Source organism: Pristis pectinata, chromosome 26, assembly GCF_009764475.1.
Source record: "Pristis pectinata isolate sPriPec2 chromosome 26, sPriPec2.1.pri, whole genome shotgun sequence".
In the NCBI taxonomy this organism is placed as follows: Eukaryota; Metazoa; Chordata; class Chondrichthyes; order Rhinopristiformes; family Pristidae; genus Pristis; species Pristis pectinata.
In genome coordinates, this window is record NC_067430.1 from 10,088,155 (window position 1) to 10,112,484 (window position 24,330).

Sequence of the window (24,330 nt, forward strand, 5' to 3'; positions counted from 1 at the left end):
GCCAGAGACATTCACGGCCAGAGCATACAGACTGTGGGCACTACCCTGGGCAGCTGTGCATAATGCCTGGTGGGTCAAGCCAGGTCTTCCAGAGCCCAGCCCCTGATGGATGGTGTCACTCCCTAAGGCAAGATTTGGAGCCAGGGTGAAGCAGACCAGCTGTCCATCAACCTCGGCATCACGGCGTGATGACGCACAGCGCCGTGCCCTGCCGCATTGAAAAGGCAGCGCGATGACGTCATCGCGGCGTGCCCCTGCAGCAGTTTAAAGCGGTGTAGGAAACCCCGTGCAGTCGCCAACGCCCGGTGCAGTCGGTGTGTTGTTGGGGGTGAGTGACGGGGCGGGGGGGATGGCTGCGGGTCGCCTTACGGTCACCCCCCCCCTCATTATCTGAGCCGTTGGGTGGGGGTGAGGGTTGGGGGTGGGGGGTGTGAGGTGAAGAGGCGACGGAGGGAGGCGACGGCGGCTCCATACGACGCCTGGGCCCTCGCTTCCTGGCCCCGGGCTCTGGTTTCGGTTTACGCCGGGAGGTGTTGGGCGTGGACCGGCCGAGGCTCGGCCTGGCTCCCGGGGCCTTTCTCTCTCTTTCCCCCCCTTCTCCTTCCCCTTCCCGCAGTGCTGGAAGAGGCGCGGCGGATCCTCTTTCCCCCTTTCCACCCCCCCCCCCCGGTTCCCCGTCCTGTCACCGGGCTCGGGGTCGCTGCCTCGCCTCCCGGCCGGAGCCCCGGATACGGCGGCGAGCAGCCTGGGTGGGGCGGCGCGGTCCCTCGGCCTCACTGCGGCAGCGGAGATCCGGCAAACTGCTTTATATTCAGTGCAAAGGGGGAGGGGTGGGTTTGCTGCATTTTATTTATTCGTGTCCCGCTAAATGCCGCAGTTTGTAGGCGTTTTCCTCCTTGAAATTCCAGCTGACACCAGCAGCATCCCTGCTCTGAGGATAATTTGACTGCCTTTAAAGCCGCTGTCATTTAGAAACGGGTTTCCTGTCTTAAGGTTGCTCCCGCATTACAAGGCATCGAAGAGGAAGTTAGCGATGCAACTGGGTGCTATTTTGTCCTTTTGGGTTAAGGTTTTGCATACTATGGAGTGCAATCAAAACTGGGCAGGGTTTTGAACAAATCAGCGTTTTTGTTGTGAAGATGCCACTTGTGTTCGGGATCGAAGGCTTACCTTTGTAAAATGTATAGGATCAAAATTTCCATTGACTGTCTTGGGGTATGCAGAAAAATGCTGATCTTATTGTTGAGATTCCAACAGGCCTTTTCAAAGGCTTTTATTTAAATGTTTTTGTTGAGCTGTGATCCTGATCTTCAGTGTAAAAAAAATTGTCTTGATCAAATTCTAAGATGGTAGCTTTCAAGGTGGATTCTATGTTCCATTTCCAGTGTTGATAAATGGTGAACAATATCTACTTGATGGGTTGTTTTTCTTTTCCCCCTTGTAGTTGAAATCCCACGTTAGTTGGACATGTAATTCCATGGAGTTTAGTTTTCCCCTGTACTGATTCAGAAGTGAATAGTCTTTGAGGATTGTGAAATTGTCAAGAAGGCATAAATCTGTCATTACTTGTTACATACATGATTACTTGGTGCTATTAAAGTATCTTGAATCATTCCTGTCTTTTGTCTGATTTGAATCATACAGGATCTGTTTTTTGCTTTTGAGATCTATACTTATAGGGCTCATCTTGGATAACTTGGTAATGAATGGTAGGTGTGGGATTTTGGTACGGCTTGTGTTGCAATAACAAGAAGTCAGTAAAATGCTCTGTTAATCTGTTAAGGGTTATTGAGATTCATTGGGATTAGTTTTAATGAAGTTTAATTCACTTTTATTAAGCCTTTGTATGGAAGGGGAAGGTCTAATTGGCATCTGAGTAGCTTATTGTTAGTTTCCATTTGCATGAATTTCCTGGGTGCTCTATTTGGGAAGTTGGGGGGAAAGAATCTTTTTGCTTGTATGAACTTTAGATTTCTAAACTTGGGCAGTCTAATGGTGACACTTCATCTAATCAGGTTTATTATCACTGACTTATGGTATGAATTTTGTCTATAATCGGTGGGAGAAGGACATAAAACTAAACAACTTTGAGATTTTGAAACTGGAGGTAGGAAGAGTGGATGTGTGCCTCTTTGTGGGCTGGTAAATGGATGAACATCTTGGAAATCAAATCAAAATCCTTTTTAAGTTGATTATTTGGAGTACTGTATTCAGTTGTGGTTGCCCCACTACAGGAAGAATGTGGAGACACTGGGGAAGGTGCAGAGGTAGTTCACCAGGATGCTGCTTGGATTGGAGAGCACGCTGTACAAGGAGAGGTTGGACACACTTGGATTGTCTTCTCTGGAGTGTTGGAGGTTGAGAAGAAACATGATAAGTTTATAAACTTTATAAGGCATAAATAGCCAAGTGTCTTTCCCAGGGTAGAAATCTCAAATACTAGCGGGCATGGATTTAAGGTGAGAGGGGTGAAAACTTATGCAAGTTGTGCAGGGAAACTTAAGTGGTATGTGCTGCCAGGGGTGGTGGAAGCAGTTACGATGGTGGAGTTTTAAGAGGCATTCAGAGAGAGACCCATGAACGTGAAGGGAATGGAAGGATATGGATTCTGTGTAGGCAAATGAGATTAGTTTAATTTGACATCACAGTTGGCACAGACATTGTGGGCTGAAGGCCCTGTTCCTGTGCTATATTGTGTTCTAGATAAACACTTTTAACACTGCATCGTTTTTAAGGCAAGAACATTAAAGAAAGCTGCTTAATTCAGACCTATCTAAGGTCCTTGAACCCCTCTGGCAGTTCAGCTTCCCTATTGCTTTTCCCAAGGAAAGATATTTGTTCATACAATTCCATTTTCCAGTTATTAAGTTGTGGTATGAACCAAGTGCTTTGTTCAATGTGCCTATTTTGAAGATTTTGGTTAATGAATCTTCAAAGCCTATTTGCATTAGATTGAAGATAAGTTATAGTGATAATTGTTCTAGCTGCCTCATTGGTGTAATGTATTTCATCAAATATGAAAGAAAAAATGCAACATTATTGCTTGTTCTTTCAAGTCTCACTTCCTGTGAGGAAACTTTGCACTTGTGTGCTGTGGTTAGTAGCCTTCAGTGTGACTGGTTATAAAGTTGCATCAGCATTTCTTGGATCACTGGTGGCTTGGTTTGTGGACTATAATACAAGTTCTGTACCTACTCTGATATTATTGTAACCTGTTGTGTTTTTTCCAACTGGTTTTTCAGTTGTCAACAGTAATAATACACTTTAAAACTGGCAGGTAACTTCTATTGCTTTTTAGTGCTATTCGAGAAAGTGATCCTTAAAAGAAAAACTAGGTAAGAAAAACATTCCACAGCTAGAATTTTGCACTCTTCAAAGCAATGCTTAGGGCTAAGTTTCCCTACAATATAATTTTTTAGTGCCAGAAAATGAACTGTCACACTCCCAAGCTTCATATTTGTGATCTTTGAATACAATAGCCTGGTGAAGTTGAACCAGAAATTTGCCGCTAGCATGACTAATTTTTTACATGGTGTAAAACTATCTTTACGATTGGGTCAAGAATATTAAATCCACAAACTTTTGAATTTTCTGTCTGCATTAGCAAATTTAGTGTTCATGCAATCTTTTCAAGAATGGGAAATTCTTTGTCTTCAAGATGTTCAAGAAAATGTGCAAAATTGGAATGAGAAATAAAAGCTCTACCATTCAATTAGACTATGATCCATAGTGGTACTTCAATGTACTAATTTTTTATTTCCCTGATTCCTTTTGTAAGAAAAATCTATAGTCCAATTACTAAATTGCAATACTGGATTGTACAAGTGGAAAATCTTTAAATAGCATCCATCACCCCTATCAGTAGCTTCCATCTGGCAATTCAGCAGCAGGTCTTGTTAAATGGTTCTGTTTTTGAGGCTTGTACTGTTTACTGAATTTGGGTGATTTTTGTTTAGAGCATGTGCTTGTGGCTTCTGAAGGACTAATTTTTTTAAATTAAATACCCACGAGCAATTGTTTAGGTTGGAAAGAATAGGAGCTGAAATTTGAAAGGAATTAGTCTGGATTCTGGTACTTGTGTCACTTTCTCCATATGCCCCAACAAGGTGGGAAAGTGCTAATCCAGTTTACCTGGGCAATTCTGCTGCATAATGTTACCCACCAAAATGGAAGCCATATCCTTGAATGAAGAATATAATTTCTGGCTCTCCTCTCTGGTGTGTATATGTAGAATGCAAGAGTTAGATTGAGTGTTCTAGACCAATTGCACTTGCTACCTGCAGCAGCACTTTGTCGAGTTAATCATGAAGAGATGCTGTACAAAAACAAGCTTTTCAATCCATTGAGTTTGCACTATTAACCACACTTTGTACTTATCCTGTCTTTCAAACAACTTTCCCCACATTCTGTTCAACACTTGCAGATTCTACCACTCTACACACTAAAGGCAGTTCAATGGCCAGTTAACCTACCAACCCACAGGTCTTTGGGATGTGGGAGGAAACCAGAGCATCTGGAGGAAACTTGAGTGTTCACTGGGCAAATGCACAAGCTCCATGCGGATAGCACCAGAGGTTGGGAAAGGAGGCAGCGAGTCTACTAGTTGTGCTGCATTTGTTGCCCAGTGGATCCATGCATCCCCTAGACAGACAACTTTTGGGGGGAAAAAATGAGAGTCTAATAACATCAATAGAATACTTCAGCTATTTGGATCATTGCAACTGCAAGCTGAAAGGGCTGCTAGACTTGGTCTAGCATTTAACTTGTAGTCCCACAGGGCACAGTGCTTCAAGTGTATGTTGAGATGTGAAGGTTTCTATCTCTGCCATCCTTTATGAGCAGACCTCCATACTTGCCACCCTTTGGCTGAAATTTTATTTTTCTGCATTTCCTCATCTGTTTCTCTCCTGGTTCTTGACCTTTCAGGTGAGAAATGGGTCCTCCCCATTATATTGGCCTGCTTGTGTTATTCCTTCAGCTACTGTCTGGTTTAACTAGTCTGACCTTGCCTAAAATTTCCAGTCCTGTCAATATGCTCTCATTGTCTTTACTCCCTTTTCAGTGTAATGGCATCTTTTCCCATAGTGTGGTGACCAGAACTGCACACATTACTCAAGCTGTGGATTTACAAGTATTTTATGAAAGCTTTTCTGCTTTTGTATTGTCGTAACTAATAAAGCAACCCCTATGATTTGTCTTCCTGTCCTACTCTCTTCAGGTGCCTTTCGTGCCCCCAGCTGTTCCTCCCCCTCCATTTGTTGTGCTTATTGAACCAATCTTAGCTGTAAGAAGGAATGGAATGTTGGAAGAATCTTCAAATGAAGCTACATGGGTAGAACTAGTTGGGTCTTTGCTTTTTTAAACTTTCAAAATGTGTATAAAAAAAAATTATATTGCTTGGCCTACTGATTTGCACTGGGAGTGCATTTGTAACTCTTAGCTTCTATATACCAAGCCCAATGTGGGGTGGGATGTGGAGAGGGTGATTCTGGATTATGAATGAAGTGGGGAGATGAAATGAGGATCTGTGGGAGAATATAGTAGCCATCAAATTAGTAGTTAGATTTAATGTTACTGTGAAGGACTGAGTAAAGGTTTAAGCCAATTTTTCTACCTTGAGGTCTTTTCAGCAAAAGTGAACTTGGACTAGATACTAGATAGCAAAGATATTGGAGCAATGAGAGGGATTCAGAATGAACATTATTCTTGAATAGGTGGGACTACCATATGTGGAACCTCCAGATGACTAGTTCAGGAAGTGGAGGGTAAGATGGGAAGCATGACAGATACTGAAAACACTAGAATTGTAAGTATTTAGAAAGTGTGGGAGTGAAATTAAAAAGAAAATAAAATATAGTATTTAGAAGGGGCACGAGATTGAAGATGCTGGAATCTCTAGCAAAAAAATGAGCTGCTGGAGGAACCTGGTGCATCAGACAATATCTGTAGAGGAAAATGGACAGTCGATGTTTTGGGTCAAGACCTTCATCTGGACTGAAAGAATAGGGGGGAGAAGGCCAGTCTAAAGAAGGGAGGGCAAGAGCTGGAAAGCATTCGGTAGATCCAGCCAAGGAGGGGTGATGGGTACGTGGAGGAGGGAAGGGTGAAAATAATGAGGCTGGGAGGTGATGGGTGGAGGCAACAAAGGGCTGCTGATGATGGAATCTGACGGGAAAGTGGAATATCACATCAAATAAGGGAGGTGGTGTGGGCAGATGGGAATGTGGAGGAGGGGACCAAGTGGAAGGAGTGTGTGGGTGATGGATAGATGGAGTAGGTCGGGTGGGGGAAGAAAGAAATGGATGTGTGTGGGAAATTAGTGTTCTGTCCCTGGAGTTGTAGGGAAGCAGTCCAGTGGTTTGGTTTGCAAAGGGGAGGCCATGACCTGGGGGCAGGTTGCAGGATGTTTCTTAAAAGAAGTCACTATGTCTGCTTATTTGAATAAATGCTTTACTGCAGAACTCTTGGATTGCATGGATGAGCCACTTAAGGTGGGTTACCTGAAAATTTGAAAACCACTAGTACACTGGTTGTATTGTGTAATTTGGGACAAATTAGTGTGCTTACAACCTATTCTGTGAATTGATTAATTTCTAGAATATCTAAAACCAAACCTATATCTTGGTATACTCTATCAACGTGCTTATTAGATGTAGATTGTGATTAATTTTGGAATAATTCCATTACTTAACCTCCTATCCCCTTGTGTTGAATTGAACCAATTGATGATGCATGCCACCTCTGCTGATCAAATAGTTCCTCAAGTTAATGATCAATAAGTGAGGCATTGTACTAATGTTCTTGGTGGACTTTTTAAAAAAAAAATTTGAATCACTTGGTGCTGTAATTTTGTACTAAACTGTTTTGCATTTAGATTAAATTGTCAAATTGAGGTTTTGGAGAAACTCTGCTTAATCTGTCTGTGCTTTAGTCATTGACCACTATCAGGCTTGGCTCTAGTTTAAACTATCAAATTTAATAACAGATCTGTTTTGAATCAACTAAAATGTTAGTATGTAACTAACATACAATTTTTGCATAAAGAAATTGAGTAATTGTGTAAAAGTAATGATTGTAACTAGCAAAGTACCTTTACTGTTGGAGGCTTGGTTCATATGGGAAATTGCACTTTTACTGTCACTTAGTTGAGGGCTGCTATCCATGTCAGTCCCTAGAGTAGTGTTATTGGCTGCTGTAAAATGTACATGTATTGAACTGTGTGCAATCTTTATCAAAGCCTGCAATAATTTGACACTCATCGTTGCTTGTGGGTAACAACAAAGTGTGTGGCCAAACAGTTGTGGCTGGGAATTTGATTTTTAAAAGTGCAGGCTTTAGTGTAGCAAGTTAATAGTCTGGCATTACCTGCTGCTTTGATCAGTAGAAAATTTCAAGGAACAGGTTTGGATGAGCTTTTCCATATTGTATGCTCATTACATTTTTAATACCATAAGCAAAAATAAAGTTTAAATCGTGGGTATCTGCAAAGATATTTAAGATAATCCTGATGCTATAATAAATAGTTTTATGACTAGAGTTCAGGCAACTTTCTACTTTTGTAGCATCAGTTATTGAGGGCCCAATTAGGATAGTCAAACCACTGAATGAATTATTGTACTATCTTCATCCTAGAAGATACTTTAAAAAGTTTTTGCAGCTTTAAATCTGGCATGTTGGTTAGATCTAATCTCAACAATCCCCCTCCAGCTTTGTTTCCTGGAGCTATAGAATATTTGAATAGGTCTATTATAAACTAGAAAATCCTCCTTTAGAGGAACATTCAATAGATCAATGAATTGAAATTTTTATGTTAAGCCATGATTCCATGAAGGTTAGAGATTATTGGCTGCATAAATGAGGAGCTACTAACCTTTCTGACTGGAAAATAATTGGGGGCATGTGGTGAAGAGGATAATTGGACTGCAACAGGATATATATATTGAGTGGGCAAAAACTTGGCAAATGGAGTTTAATATGGGGAAAATGAGTTTGTGCACTTGGGCGGGGAAAGATTTCCAGATGAATGTAGAAGGGTCAAGGTGTTGTGCACAAATCAAAGTTAGCAGGCACAGCAGGTAGTTGGGAAAGCAAATGGAATAATGGCTTTTAATGTGCAAGGGTTGGAGTTTAAACATGTGGTACAGGTGAGGCCACACTTGGAATTCTGTGCAGTTTCAGTCCTTGTATGAAAGAATATACTAGCATTGGAGACAACCCAAAAGAGGTTCACTAGGCTAATTCCCAGGATGAGGGTTGTCTTGTCCTGAGTGGCTAAAGTTTGTTTTATATTAAGTTGAGAATAAAGGTAATCTTGTTGCAGTGCAAGATCCTTAGGGGGTGTGGTGGGATAAATGTTGATTCTTCCATTTGTGGAAGCCCCTCAATAAGATTAGTGAGTGCTCATTTAAAAGTGAGGTGTAGCAATTTGTAGATGGTGAAAAGTTGTGGAGGTTAAATAACTGGAGTATTTAAAGAGGAAGCAAGTTAAATTCTTGAAAGGTCATGGAAATGAAGGCTGTGGAGAAAATTGGCCATGATATTTAATGGCAGGGTTAGCTTGAGGGGCTGAGTGGCCTACTTTGTGTTCTTGCATTCCTCCGTGAGCTAAGTAGCCTGCCTGCATGTGTTTGGTTTGAAACTTGCTAATTTGAATAGTAGTGTAATACATCTTGAGGGAATCTGGAAGAATAATGGTTCACTGTAATTAACCCCTGTTCACCTGAATCTATCTTTCACTTGCCAGCTCTTGCCCTACCCCCTCCCCACTATCTTTTATATTGGCTATCTCCCCTCTACTCTTTTAATCTAGATTTTGGGTCGAGACCCTTCATGTTGACTGTCCACTTCCTCCACAGGTGCTGCCTGACTCGCTAAGTTCCTTCAGCTTTTTTTGCTCCCGATTCTAGCATCTGCAATCTTGTCTCCATGGCTTGCTGTTTGTTATAACTTTCTAACAGTGACTCCAATAGTGTTTTTTTTTCCAAGCTTGGAGCGTAAGTACTGGGTGTTCTGAAAGGTGCTTAATATCTGAAACACTAACTGTTGTGGAAATAGTGGATTGAAAGTAGATATTGCAGCATCTAGTGAATATAGAACTGAAATGTATGCCATGACATCTTCTGGAATTGTAGAATGCTGTTTATTGGTCATAGCCACCTACACTGAATGAAGGTAGGCTTTTTGTCATTGGCAACCTAAAACTAAATCCCTTGCAATATAAGCATTGTCTATAAAATCTAATTGCACAGTTGTGCTTGGATCAACTCTGGATTTGAAAATCCTTCCATGGCCCTTGCATTGGCTGTCTCTAAGCTTCACCTGCTCTAACTCTAACCAAATCCATTCATCCAAATGAGCTGGTGTGTTTTGCTCCCTTTTAACCGTTTGCTGAACAACAGCTGTCTGAGCTCTAAATTTTCCTCTTCCTCTTCCTCTTAAATTTTTCTCTTCTGCTTGGGTTCATTTGGACTTCGCTCAAACTTTCAGACAACCCTTGGTGTGTGAGTCAAATTTTAACACTTCAGTGGAGCATTACTGTTGAAGGCTTTATATAAATAGGTTGTTACTCTGTATAGGTTCTTTTAGCATTTTAGTATACAGTACCCTTGTCAACCAAGGAGGGTACTAGTAAGAAATGTCTGTTTGCACTAGTTTGAAATGATTATAAATGCCACTTTGGGTAATACAATTAGCTGTTGTAAAAACAAGCATGAGTTGTATTTGAGTTGCTGTACAAGATAACTGGCAATATGATTCACACACTAAAAGGTGTACAATGTTTCAGGATTCCTACTGTGATTGTTAATGTTTTAAACTAGAAAGTTTGATTTTGGTTCTACTGTTGTATGCAAAAAAAAAGTGGTAGTTAAGACATTGGGGCTGATTTGTTACATTTTCAAATAATTGGCTCACCACTGGGATGTGGTGTTTCAAGTGTGCAAAATTCAGTTGGGCATACTTTAACTGATTCCATAGGCAAATTATTGCTATTGAGAAGAGAACTGGTGAATTCCAGACTGCAGGTTACGTATGTACTGGAAGCTAGTATTTCAAGCTTGATCACTAAGTGCCATTTAATAGAAGTATACATTTCTGCTTGTGGGAAGGGTGGAAGTGAAAAACAATCTTGGTGTATAAATGCAGTGGCAGCATCAGGACACTCTTTATATCAACAGCTGATACTTTTTCATTAGCTTGGTGCATTTTTACTTTGCCACAGTCTTGTGGAGAAAACCTGCAACTCAGCTGCTACAAGTGGATTGTGGGTAGAACTGAAACCTGAATCTAGTGGCAGACGTGTTTCACTGTCCCTGGAGGCGCAGAACTTTAAGGTTATTACCTGTCACTAGCACTAGCTGATAGTGCAGTTCTTGAAGCTATATGTCAGTAGAGTCTAGCTTTGAACTTGCATACTTTGTCACTGAATCAGGGGTGCCAGATGTAGTCACTGATGATTAAACCCAGTGTCTCTCCATGCTGCAACACTGGTTGAAATTTGCTTTTTTCCCATATGCAATTGTAACAGTCAACTGTGTACTTTCTCCTTTTGGGCAAGATGAGATGTTTACAGCAGGAATGGTGTATAGACACCTTTGTCTTGCATCTGTTCTGTCTTTTCAGTTGATCACTTTTACATTGGGATATTCAATTCCTTGCTACCTAAATGGTCTGTCCAGTTCTGCCAACGAAGTACTTAAGTGGACTTTGCCAGAGTACACTCCAGCAGAGTGGCATTGAGATGGTGACTTGAGACCCTGTCTTTTTGCTTTGTGTACTTGGCCAGGGATGCAGAGACCAAGCACTTAAATCATGTTACTTGCCCTGTTTGATGTAAATTGTGTATTTTGGCTCTGCCTTGTAACTTTTCAGTTAAACATGGCAGGGAGCAAAATAAAAGTCAAAACAATGACTTGGATTTCAGAATGAGAAGCCATGCCTGACTTACTTTATATATAAAGTAAGATAATTGTCCAGAAGGTGGATTGAGTTCCGAAGAGTACTATGCCATCAGCTGTGCCATATGTTATTCTTGTTACAAAGTAGAATAGTAAATATTAATGATATTTTACACTCAAGCTGACAGGATTGGACAGTATTCTACAGGATCATTATTGGGACCTAAGTTTACAACTTGCAGCCTTATTCAACTCTGCAAATTTTGGTTATTGATTCCAGTGTCACTAAATGAGATGGTAAACTTGGAGCAAAACCACTTAATCACAGTATTAAAATGCTTGTTTGGATGCATAAGTGGGGAAGTCAATTTTGCTGTTGTGTAGAGGTCATACATTTGGTTAGAAAGAATGAGGACATGTACTTGATGCAAAAAAAAAGTGGTATTAAACACACACTTTGACTGCCTGTTAGTTTTAATGTATTGCTGCTGTAGAGTGTTGGGAATTGATGAAAACCGGTGGTGTCTGGGGCAACCACATTTGTAGGGTTTCTGGGCTAGCTTGCAGGCTTTGGGTGAGATCAGCAATGGGGAGCTAGCCTGCAGAGGGCAAGATGCAGTTGACAGGCAGCCTCTGGAGAAAGTGAGTAGCTGGAGGGTTGGGGTGAAAAGGGAGAATGAAAGGGATGTGAGCTGAGGGACAAAGGAAACAAAGCACCTGTTTGGGGAAAATATGAACAGTCAGGCATGTGGATGAAGTCTCTCTACAGGAGAGCCTGATCTCCAGTTGTGTAGCACATTGGCCTAACACTTTCCTTTGTCAAGTTGCACTATATTAGAACTTGAACTTTTCACACACCTGGAAGCAAGTCATGCTCAAACTCCTGACTGCAAAGGAGGGGCTGTCTGCAGTTTCAACTTTCAGTTCTGAGCTGTAGTCTGAGATTGAACACAGTGATACTTGAAGTGGGCAGGGGAAGAGATGGAGGAAGATTTATCTAGATACAGGAGATGTAGCATCTCAATGAAATGCTGCTGTGTAGAATTGGTCAGTCAAGAACACATTTGCAAGTGAAGTTCACAGGGACCCAGTGGGTAGAGTTGAAGCTTCCTCCCTCTTGTTTGATAGGGACAAGGTTTTTGCTGGCTCTGAATGTGAGCAGAGGCTACCTTGCTACAGGGACCTGTTCCTGTTGGAGGAATGAAAAGGAACGTAATGGAAGATGTTGTTGGGTAGTGCTTAAAAATTGGCTTGCTTGCTGGAACTATTGCCTACCTGGTTGTACGATCCCCTCCAGGTTGGAGAAGAGAGGAACATGGAATGGCTATGAGAGAGGAAAGAGCCAGTTGTCATGGTTTATGTTGGAGTAGGTATTATGGGAAGCTTTGCTGAAGGAACATAAATAATTTGCAAGGTAGGATCATAAGTTGTCTGTTACTGAGCTGCTTGTAATTTGGTACAGGATATATTAAGGTCAAACTTGATTGCTCAAAGATCAGTGTGGGAGAAATGGGTTCTAATTGCTGGGATACTTGGGGGGGGGGGGGTGGTTGGGGAGGTGATTACTTGAACTGGGTTAGGGTTCGTGTCCTAGTGACTGAATAATTGGATTTCAGACTAAACAAAATCATCAGCTGGGCAAATGAGGGTGTGGGCAAGTTCTGGTGAGGGGAGGTTTTTAAGATGAAGGACAAATGGTTAAGGGTAGCAAAATGGGTAGTGATCATTCTATTTTGAAGGGACTGCTCATACAGAAATGCACCACTTAGATAATTGGGGGAAAAAATCTGTCTTTGGATCCTTTGTTTGAATGCATGGTATTTGTAAGAAGAGAATGAATAAAGTTATATAGCCATCATGGAGATGTCTTTGCAAAATGACCAATGTTGGACATTAAATATTCCAGGAGACACTGTCCTCCAAATTTCCATGGGTGCTAGAATGGCTCCCACTGATTAGGAGGTAGCAAATAAACTCCACTATTTAAGGAGTGAGAGAGTGGAACCAGAGACCACCAGTTGGTTTAATGATATTAAGCTATCTTCAAACACAAATGGGGGGAAGGAGAATACCAGTTCCTTTCATGAATTCACATCTAATTAGTAGCTACTAGTATTTTCTGAATAAACTTAAGGAAGGGCTCTGATTCTGCCCAGTGCAATTTCCTGAATGTAAATTTGTGAAAGGAGCTTGCATTTTTTTCAAATCCTGTTGGTGTTTGAGGATGTGATTCACCAATAGATGAGGGTGAACCAGTTGTGTATTTGGGTTTCTGAAAGATGAGGGTTCCATAAATGAATTAGTACATGGTTTGTGGGGTAATGGGTTACTGATTAGTTGAGCAGAAAATAGGCATAAGGGTTATTTTAAGGTTGAAGCTGTGACTGGTGAGGTGCTGCAGGAATTGATGCTGGCTCCAGAGTTTTACAGTCTGCACTCATTCTCAGGGATAGTTGGGTAACAAAGAATAGAAACCAGAACAGATCAATTGCAGTAGCTATCAATTTCTTACAATGAATTTCTTCTGGATAAGCATGGTTTTCCAAGTTGTACTGAAAGCTTAAAACGGCATTCACCTTGTTTTCCAGACCATTTTTTTTGGGGGGGGGGGGGGGTGGGGGGGGGTGGTGGGAAAGGAAGAGTTGGAGGGCAGCTTCAGGCTTGCCCTTGAGTTTTCACTGGTGCTCCATTTGTCTGCATTAGAACTGGCCACTTCTACCTATCCTGATTTATTCTGTTCATATAGTCTGCACACATGTAAATGCTCGCTCTCTGTCTCCACCCCCCCCCCCCCAATCCCCCTTCTACTAGGTAATGGTGGTAATGGTTCCCTTTGTTCTGTTCATCTGTCCACTATCCTCTCCCCTACTGAAAACTAATTTTCTTCTTTCCCAGTTCTGATAGAAGGTCCTGGACCTGAACTAATAAGTCTCCTTCCACACACTGCCTGACCTGTTGAGTTTTTCCAGTTACCAGGAATTTTGAAGACCAAAAGAGCTAATTGGAAAGTTTTTAACTTGTGGCTAACAATATGTTGGAGGTGGTTGGTAGGCCAGACAGCATCATTTGGAGTACTCTAAAGGAAATTCTTGAAATTGATTCTGAAGGATGGCCATGTGTCTAGTTATCAGGTTGGGAGTATCCCATGATTTGATATGAAGTGATGAACTCATTCATTTGCAACCTGTCCTGCACAGGCTATCGATCATTACACTGTATATATGAAACTTGTTTCTTATCAACATACCTTCAGCTAATTGTGGCATGGGTACTTTTGTCTTGTGCTCAATTTCAAGTACTGTTATATTTCCTAGATCCTTAATAGTTGCTAATTGATTGTTGCTTGCCCTCATGTAATTCAGATTTTTTCCATTTCATTGTAGTACTTTAATCCACCTGCCTAATATTAGTACAGCTGAATAGTTTTAAATGGCATACAGCATTTTGGTGGGCCATATTGCTTAACTGAATACTTTTAAGCAATCCTGAGTTTAGCAAAATCACTGGCTTTTGTAGTTTTCTAATCTGAATTGCTTTTGGTCTTTTTCTTGGGCTTTGAAAATTCAGCTACTTGCATTATTTTACTTTTTTTTGAAACCAACTTTAAATGAAACTTGTCTGTACACTTTGGAGAAAATTCCCAATGAGAATTTTGTTGAACTTTTTTTCATGCTGTTGGAAATGTCATCCAGTTAACAGGTGATACAATGTATGCATTAAATTTCTAGTTGAAGTTGCTTTTTTTGTAGATGGAGGTTGTCTAACATTTAGAAAGGCAATCTTATCAAAACTCTTTAAAGGCTTGAACATGGTAGATGTGGGGAGGATGTTTCTCCTGCCTAAGGAGTGGAGAACCTCTAAGCATGGTTTCAGAATAAGTAGATTGCTAAAGGAAGAAACTTTTTGGTGAATCTTTGAAATTTTCTACCCCAGAGGGCTTTGGAGCTTCAATTCTTGTGGTCATTCAAAATCAGGTTGATTTTGGGTACTACGATAAGTGGTAGAAAATGACAGATAGAAAGTAGCTATGATCTTAATGGCAGAGCAGGCTTGAGGGACTAGAAAACGTATTCCTATTTCTTGTGTTCTTGTATTTTATGCAATTGCAGATACCTTGCCAATGTTGCCATTCTAAGGGAAGTAATTTTAACATGTTCTCCTTTTTTCTTTCCAGATACAGCAATAGATTCAATATAATAAAAGTGGAGACTTGAAAGTGACCTACAACTATGCAGACTATTAAATGTGTTGTAGTTGGTGATGGTGCTGTTGGTAAAACATGTCTCTTAATCTCTTACACAACAAACAAATTTCCATCAGAGTATGTTCCTACGGTAAGTGTTGTATCAATCGTCAGGATTTAGTTCAAATATGTAATTAGATAAATGCACACAATTGGAGTAATACCTGACAACTGCTTGCACTCCTGATATCAGTGGTAGCAGGTGTGGCTTTGTAATGGGTAAACTTCTTGCCAACCTCCAGTGGGGCACTTGCAGTGCACTTTTTTTGTGTGACATGCTAGGCTGGGAATTAATCTAATATGCCAACACCTTTTGAAAACTCACTTGGAGTGTCTATCTCCAAGACTATTTCTGGTGAATATTTTGTTTTAGCTGAAGCTTGGGTGTTACCAAAGCTTCCTTGGAACTGTGGCCTGGGTACTGTATGATGCAAGCAAACCTAGTTACTTGGTAATATTTAGAGGCAGGTTGAGGGCATGTCAGTGTGCACCTGAGATGTGCTGGGTATGCTGATTTCATTTAAACCATGCTTGCTTAAGGAGTCTTATCATGCTGGTAGGAAGCTTGGTTGGCTTAGGGGTTGACTAGTTAAATGATTTGGCAACTCTCCTATCTGAAAAAAATGTACCTTCAGAAGTTACAGCACAAAATTTAAAATTTGGTTGAAGTTTTGCTTCCAGTGTTTTTTCTAAGTTTGTGAAGTACTACATGAACTCATCTCTATCGTAGAGCATTGCTTAAAAGCAAGCTGTGATTGTATCTTGAATCTGTCTATGGCAAAGTCAGTCAACTAAACTATTTGCTTTACTAATTATCTGTGGAAAAGTTGAAATGTGGGTAATTTGACCTTTACTGTTTTGCAGGTATTTGATAACTATGCTGTGACAGTTATGATTGGAGGTGAACCATATACCTTAGGACTGTTTGACACTGCAGGTAAGTGGGGTTGCGTCCAATTTTTTATTCTTGAAAAATGGGATCAAAATTGTCCATTGTCTTAATTTTGATGTCCTGAGCAGAAAATTGGTTGCAGCCTTTGTCCATTTACACAAGGCATTTAAAAATAATACCAATGTGTATGGATTAAGTTGTTTTTTGGGAAGTCTTGATGTGTGCAAATGTGCTGGGAATCTGGACACAGTAATTAGGTTGCATCCTTTAACCTTAAACGCTGTTGCATTGGAAATGCTAGCAAAGCTCCATTAACTTAAGCAGTTTAGCTTTGGTAGCTTGTATGAAACTGATAACTGTCTTGAGCCAATATAAATGTCCTGTTACTCGTTTTAACTGTGCAGTTTGCATGTATTTAATATCAAAGTGAATAACTAGTCTTGATTCTGTTAAACTACCATTGTTCATGATCAAAAACATTTGGCACCCAAGGACTGCACCTGCTGCTGCCGGCAGGTTATTTGGTTATCTCCTATGCTTGTGAAGGAAGGAGCTTGTAATAGAATTTCCAAATCAAGTATTAAATAACAAACCCAAAATTTGATAAAGGAGAACCAACTATTTCTAACATTTACAACAATGGGTGATGTATATACCAATATTTCCATGATAATTGAACTGATTTCAGTTCCCCAAATGCTAGAAAGCATGGGAAAACTGTTTACTTTTGAACCAGTAGACTATAATTGATCAGTATTTGCAACTTTTTTTGGTTGAGCACAATGTTTTTCTTGGCATCATCTGAGTTTTTTTACTTGGAATCTAAATGTCTCTCCAGGTCAGGAAGATTATGACCGATTACGACCACTGAGTTATCCACAGACCGATGTTTTCCTTGTGTGCTTTTCTGTTGTGTCACCATCATCATTTGAAAATGTTAAAGAAAAGGTTTGTATCCTTCAGTCTTGATTTGCATTCTGCTTGATGCAGTTCCTCACTAAACCCAGATTTTTAGAAATTTTTCCTAGTAGTTAAGCAAATGTGCCCTGCCTCTGGTTAGTTTGAAATTAGATGTGAAATATACATGAGAACTGCTTTATTCTTTGAGCAATGATTCTCTACCCAATATTTGCAGAGAGGGGACTTGTGATGTAACACTCTTACAGATAAGAGTACAGACACTACTTTTGAAGTGCTGCAGTATTCTGTAGTGACTTCATGCCTGAGTATTTTATTAATTCATTTCAGAAGCCAGACATAATATGGTGAAAAGTCACAGGGATGGGGTTGAGATTGATGGATTCCCTTTCCTGGAGGGCAAAGGCCAGTCTTTTAGAATCTGATTACTAATAGTCTTTTTGTGTTGCATTTGAAATTGAATTCAAAATATTTTGCTGTTACTCTTCAGAAATACAGAAGGCACCAAATTTTAGTCTTGTTGCAATTTCCAAAACAGTGGTCTACCTGTAGCTTTCTATGCCATGTACTTCTGGGACTTCAACTGAATTTCAACTATGATACATTAACTATTGAAGTACTATTAGTCTTGCAGCCACAGCAAGACTAGAGGCATGCATAACATTGAATCCCCCTGCCGGACTGTAGTTGGTCTTTTGTATGAGGAATTACTTGGTTTTGCAAAACAGGTGGATGGTGTGAACTGGAACAAGGATTGCAGATGCACGATTGTCTTACACCTTTTCATGAATTTTGGTTTGTATGCAAGCAATGGAATTAACTAATTCTAAAATGGTCTGCTCTGCCTTCATCAAATTGAACTGCTAATGTGTCATTTGAATCAAGCTGAACAATGTTCACCTTTCTTTGACTCTCAATACAGTGGGTACCAGAGATAACTCATCATTGTCCAAAGACTCCATTCTTGCTGGTTGGGACTCAAATTGATCTAAGGGATGACTCCTCGACCATTGAGAAACTTGCGAAGAACAAACAGAAGCCCATTATCCTGGATAATGCTGAAAAGCTGGCTAAGGACCTGAAAGCAGTCAAATATGTGGAGTGCTCTGCCCTGACACAAGTGAGTTCTCCAAATTATGCTTTTGCTCTATAATAATTAGTAAAATGTTCCAAAAAGAGGCATGGTTTTAATGTACTTCATGAGTAAACTGTCTACATCTCTACCTTGTATATCAACTCTTACAAGGCTCAACAAGCACACTATAAAGGCTAAAGAGCATAGAAGCATCCTAGTTTTCAATTAGCTATACTTTGCTTAAGTTCTCAATTTTCCTGAGGGATTAGCAGCTACCCTTGCTTTACTACACTATTGCATTACTAAAGAACTAACCCCTGTTGCTTTGTACACCTGCAATTTTTTTTACTTGCATGTCTCCATCTTTGAAGTTGTATGAAGTTCAGACAATTATTAAAAGTAATGCAAAATAAGGCATCCTTGATACCATAAGCTGACCAGGAACAGGATAGGTAGATAATTTCAAGTGTTTACCTTTTCAGTGTACAGTGGCTGTGTAATCTAAAATTACAAACACTTAAAGTTGAACAATTCAATTACAGATATCACCTGGAATAGCTAGATATCTAAGTGCTTGTGGAGTGCAAAAAATAAGCCTCCTAAACTAGATTTCAGTAAAGTATTTGAACGGATTGACAAAACAAATTGGCCAAATGAGCAGTTGGAATTATTAACAAGTTTTTGTTTAACCCATGACATCCAAAATACTACATCTTGGTGGATCCAAAAATTATTTGAACTTGGAAATGGAGCTTGGGTCCTAATCAAGTATTTTTCCCCAGTTATACTTCTCGGATTGAAACTTGGATGAAGGCTTCTTGTTCTCCTCCATCCCATAGTACCAATTCATTCTTTCTAGTCCTTGGAACAATTCCACTACGTTTGCTGCCTATTGACCTGTCTCTGAATATCTAGTTTTAAATGTTTTTGTAGGCAATGAAGAATTGCATGAGTGTTGTGGGGGAGAATGAAGCTCCTCTTACATCTTTACCTGGTTTTCATTTGGGGTGGTGGGGGAAGAAAGCAAGATTCAGCTGCTGAAAATGACACTTTGAAAGTCTACCAATAATGTAGTGGCTTGCTGGTTCTCCATTGTTTTAACTTCTATGCCCTGTCTTGTTTACTAACCCTTAAATACTACTTTGGAGTATGCATGGGGTTGACACAGCATTCCTGGCCTTGGCATCTGTTGCAAATGGGATGGGTGCTGATTATCTTGCAGATGTGGAGACTGCATCAATTGACATTTTGTTTGAACAGATGGAGGCTAGTTTTTTAAATAGTCTATTGCACTGACAACCTGTCCCAGATGAGTGAGCAAATGTAGCATTAAGTATTAAACCAGGACTTTTTGTATGGTGTTCACTGGCAAGTGTTGCCATGTCCTCTGCAATCACTTCCTTTGTTTCTCTTTTACTTCCCCTTCCATCCTCCCTTTCTCTATTTCAGTGGGAGAATCTGGACCTGATTCATGTTTATGCTTTGTAGAGTCTTCTGGTAAAGAACTTCTTGAACTAGTTTAGCAAGTCCAGTTCTTTAAAAGTAACATTTTATTTAGCTTTTGTCAATTTTTGGTATACCTTTTGGAACAAAGAAGTTTGAATCAGAGCTTATAGAATCTCCTTGGTTGGAAGATCATGTTTAAATGTGATATATTGGCTAGAGTAGTAAATATAAATTTTAAAATCCCAGAGTGAAATATTTTGTCATGACTTTTCACAAATGCTAAAAGCAGGTTTGTTCTTCCAGCAACTAGACTGACATGTATTATGCTGTGGGGTTACTATTTGAAACAAACGATCCAAAAAATATTGGAAAAATATCTGATGCTGGCCCTCATTGGGTGATCAAACATGGTGTAAACTTCCATCAAGGGTTGATGGGTAGATTAGTTAAGATTCTTATCGATAAATGAAACTTTAGGAAAGATGGACTTTGTATTCCCACAATTCTTCCCCCTCTCCCAAAATAATCCAGACCTCTTTTAATGTTAGCATTTGAAGAGATGGTACAAATGGACATGGGTCAATAGGATACACAACTTTAATATATTGCCCTCAATACTGAATTACATCTTAATGCTGAGTGAGTTGGGATCAATTTAGGAGGCTGCGTTTAGTAAGGATCTTCAGCAGATTCCTTCTCCATCCAGGTGCATTGCCCTTGTTAGCATCAGTCCTGATCCACTTAGTTGTGCATGTTGGATATTTTAATCCCAGGTTAAATGGATGTTGTTAAAACTGTCTTTCTAACCCAAATCTCTCCTCTAACTTCATGCTATTTTTCCACTCCCACCCTTCTCTTTCCTCCCCATACCTTGTCTTGTAGAGAGGTCTGAAGAATGTTTTTGATGAGGCTATCCTAGCTGCTCTCGAGCCACCGGAAACTCAAAGGAAGCGGAAATGCTGTATATTTTAAGTGTCCCTGTTTTTCTGTATCCAGTTCAATAGAGATGCTGTTCAAATGAATCCTTTTAAATTGTTTCCTTCTCTCCATATGGATATGTAAAAGTTGCTGGATGCCATTTTGGACCTTAACAAAGTTTCTACTCCTGTAATTGTGATGTACATCTAGGTATTGTACAGTTGCACCTTTTTGTGGGTGTTAATTTGGTTGAAATAAAATTGACTCAAATGTGTTCTGGTTCACCATAATGGAGAGCTGTGTAAATGGAGCTGATGGCATTCAGTGTGGGTCCTTGTCTTTTCTTGCTTTATCCTTTGCAAATGTGGCAAAGTAACAAAGGGGCACCTTCTGTGTAACTGTTTCATTGGCAAAATTTATTTCAACTGAATAGTGCCACTTAATGGTAACATTGCAGTATTGTCCCTGCCTCAAATGTGACTTCTGTGCCAGAGTTGTAATATTAGATCTTTGGGTCCTTAGTCCCATGGCAATAGTTGTAGAACTCAATCCACCAGTAACTTTAAATGCTATTTTCCCCTTTGTTTAAACTGGATAGCTTTTTCCCTCTTTTTTTACATAATAGTGATTCATTGTAAAATACTTTAATTTATAAATTTCAATGCTGCAGATTTGACTTAACCCAATTTATGTAGTTGGCAAAGTAACTAGAGATGGATCTTTGAGTAATATTGCAACAGGACTGCAGTGGTGTGCTTAAATAGTAAATCTAGCTGCAACTAAATTAGAGTAAATGAGCTCTGTTTAGCTGCTGTATAAATGGAATGAACATAGTTCTGATGTCTTTAATGTTAGGTGCTTAATATCTACTTATTCCTACATTGTCAAAATTATGAATGTTGTATGTTCTAGATACTACCAGGAATCCAAACCACTTTGTCAATACCAGTTTTTAAATCTATATTCATGAAATCTGTCATTTGCAAGGCAGTTTAGCTATAGATCCTTTTGCCTAGGGCCAAGGATGTTAGTGATAGTTGTATTGTGTAGTAGGTTTTATAGAGTTGTGTACAGTAAAATCAGCATGTTAGTGCCAACATCCCAGATGCAAGTTTTTAAAAATGTAATGCTATTTCATATGTGCAAGGGAACTGCATGTCTAGGTAATTCTGGTGCTGCTGTTTGGGAAGTTAATGAACTATTAAGTGATGGCGAAGACCCTCCTGGCTCAGCTCATTAAGCAATTTCTTGCTAAAAGTGATTCCATAAACTTCCAGGACTGTTCGTAATTGTTTTATCTATTGTGAATGATGCCTTTTTCTAAAGCTTTCATTGTACTTTGTTAGAGCTGCTTCAGTTGCAATCTAAAAGAATATAGAAGAGAGATCAAGGATTACTGTGCTATTAGAAAAGGGAATGAGGAAAGGACTCCTTCGCTCCCAATCTACCTTTTTGATTTGCACACACTTGAATCCTTAAGTTGTACTATCTCTAAATGATTATAACTATTAACAAAACTCATCAGGATAAACATTTTTATAAGTCAGTTTGAACTGCATCTTGTTATTTATGTCCACAAGATTTGCCCAGCTGTTTTGTTTGGTTCTTGTATTTTTTATTTTGAATCTGTAACCATGAGACACCACCTTTCTCTCCCACTTTTCAGAAAGGACTAAAGAATGTATTTGACGAAGCAATATTGGCAGCCCTGGAGCCACCAGAACCTAAGAAGAAACGGCGTCCCTGCTCACTGTTATGAGCAGTGTCTGCAGGCTGACATATTGAAGCATTGTTTAAAAAAAAAATTAAATCATCCTGCAATAACACCCTGCACACAACCACGAGGGCGATGATGGGAGGAATAGAATAGCCAATGGTAAATTTGTCCCCCTTCTAATGTAACGTTTAAGTAGACATAATGAATTTTCTGTTCAATTTATTTTCCACTGGATACTTGTCCATAACTAGGTTTTAACCTGCTGTTATAAAAAAAATTCCTTGCCACAGGCATGAAACTTGCACAGTATTGCTTCTGTTTAATGAACTAATGGCTTTTTGTAAGATATTGCCACACTCCCAAATGCTACATCCAGCGACCTAGCATCACTGTTCCACATTGTCACCAAGCTAAATTTAGTCTGATACCACTTGGCTATAAGAATTGCAATTGGGTCCCTGTACCTTGGTGTGCATTAATGGGGAGTTTTAATTTTTGGCCAAATCCTGACAAGCTTGCCACATGCAATGGGAGTTTTTGTTAATGTTCTCCATTAGTAATCCACATTTTGGAAGGCCAAAAGTACACCACTGATAGTTCAAGGGGGGGGTCATGAAAATGTAATGGGGTTCTGATGGCACAAAAATTTTAGCCCAAGCTGAATATTGGATCTGCAGTTGGTGGTGTTGCCATGCAGTCTGCTCGATGATGGAGCTGTTAAGATGCTGGTGATGGATTGTGGCGCTTGGGAGTGATGTAGGAGATACTTGTACATGTGCAGACTGGATTCCTGTGGGAATGCCAAGGATCTCTTGTAGAGTTCAGTGTTAAGATTTGACCAAAATTTTGATTTTTTTCCACTTTGAAGAGTGTGTTTCATTATCCTTGTAACTTTGGTTTAAAATGAGCTTTATTTCATGTTGAGTTCTTTGTATATGCTTTTTCAAAATATTAAACTTGTACCTTTAATTGCCTTTATCTTTATTGATGTATTGCAATTGATTACCAGTTTGGCTTTTCCCACTTTTTTCACCTAAAACCAATATTGTATCAGATTTGAAATTTAATGGCATTGGCTTTTTTCCTGTATCTGCTGTTGCACTGGCTGTGTAGATGAAATTACCAGCAAACATTCTTACATTCTTGGTTTCCTTAAGTTTTGCATGGAATCTTAATGATGTTCTTAATCTAGAAGCCAATCCTTGAATCTGATGATGAAATTAGACATTCTTCTAGTTCAGTTTAAGGCATGGGTAGATCAGAACTCAATACTTTATTTACTAATGCTACAGAAAGTGGCCCAAAATTGCATACTATTTTAAAGGAATATACTGAATGAAATCTGGGCAACAATGAGGCATTATGCAAATCTCCAATCAATAGCTATGTTATCAGCCCACCTGGTAAGATCCATATAAGTAGTGATTGCACACAAACAGTAGTTTGTAACTTTTGGGAAAATATCAAACTGTTCATTTAGGACACTGTGTGCATTGGACTTTTCCATTTGTAGCAATAATCATGTGATCTTCAAAGCAAAGCCAATGTGCCATGCAATTTGTATTTCTAGGTTGGACTGCCTGGGGGAAAAGGCTGCATTTAGAGCAGGTAAATATTCTGATTTGGTGTACTTGGGTTGCAGAAGTCCCAAAAATAATGGGCAACAAACTACAAGGATGCTGTAAATTGCATATGGAAAGCTGAAAAGGCCTTTAACATTTCCAAGTTGCCTTGTGATGTATTTATTTTTAAACTGTCCATTTATTAGCACAATATTACATGGAATCAGGTGCAAGTGGCAATTCTTTAAATATAAATAGAAGTAGACACCAGTTTTGTCCCTTTGCAAAAAAAACTCAATTCATAAGACATTGCATGTATCCTTGTTAGAATGGATAGATTGTAGCACATTCACTTGCATTGGAATTCCAGTGTGGTTCTTGTGCTTGCATGCTTTGATCATGGACTGTAGCAGTTATCTGGGCCACGGTGTCATCTGAACCTGTAACACTTGCAAAATTGAAGAAATACTGAATGACACAATTTTACTCAAGCCTAACTGGACAGTTTATGGAAGCTCTAGTGAAATAGTTTGGAGATTCTAGCTTTAAGGTATCTGTATGGGAAAAGTTGTCTTGAAGCTTGGTGATTTAATTCTAGTCTTAAAATGTAGCATGTAAGTATGTATTTTTCCTACTCAACATTAAAATGGTACATTTTAATTTT

The 24,330-nt window shown here is 39.6% G+C and overlaps 1 protein-coding gene across 2 annotated transcripts; it reads left to right on the plus strand.

Moving 5' to 3' along the window:
- Window positions 1-227: 227 nt before the first annotated feature.
- Window positions 228-24,330, plus strand: cdc42 (cell division cycle 42). Of its 2 annotated transcripts, none has more exons than XM_052039647.1 (6): window positions 228-328; window positions 15,070-15,229; window positions 16,003-16,075; window positions 16,869-16,978; window positions 17,871-18,068; window positions 20,352-24,330. In XM_052039647.1, exons 2-6 carry the CDS (start codon window positions 15,125-15,127, stop codon window positions 20,439-20,441), a joined length of 576 nt encoding a protein of 191 aa, XP_051895607.1. In that variant the 5' UTR covers window positions 228-328; window positions 15,070-15,124; the 3' UTR covers window positions 20,442-24,330. The 2 variants fall into 2 exon arrangements, with proteins under 2 accessions (XP_051895607.1, XP_051895606.1); XM_052039646.1 differs by having other exon boundaries at window positions 22,054-24,330.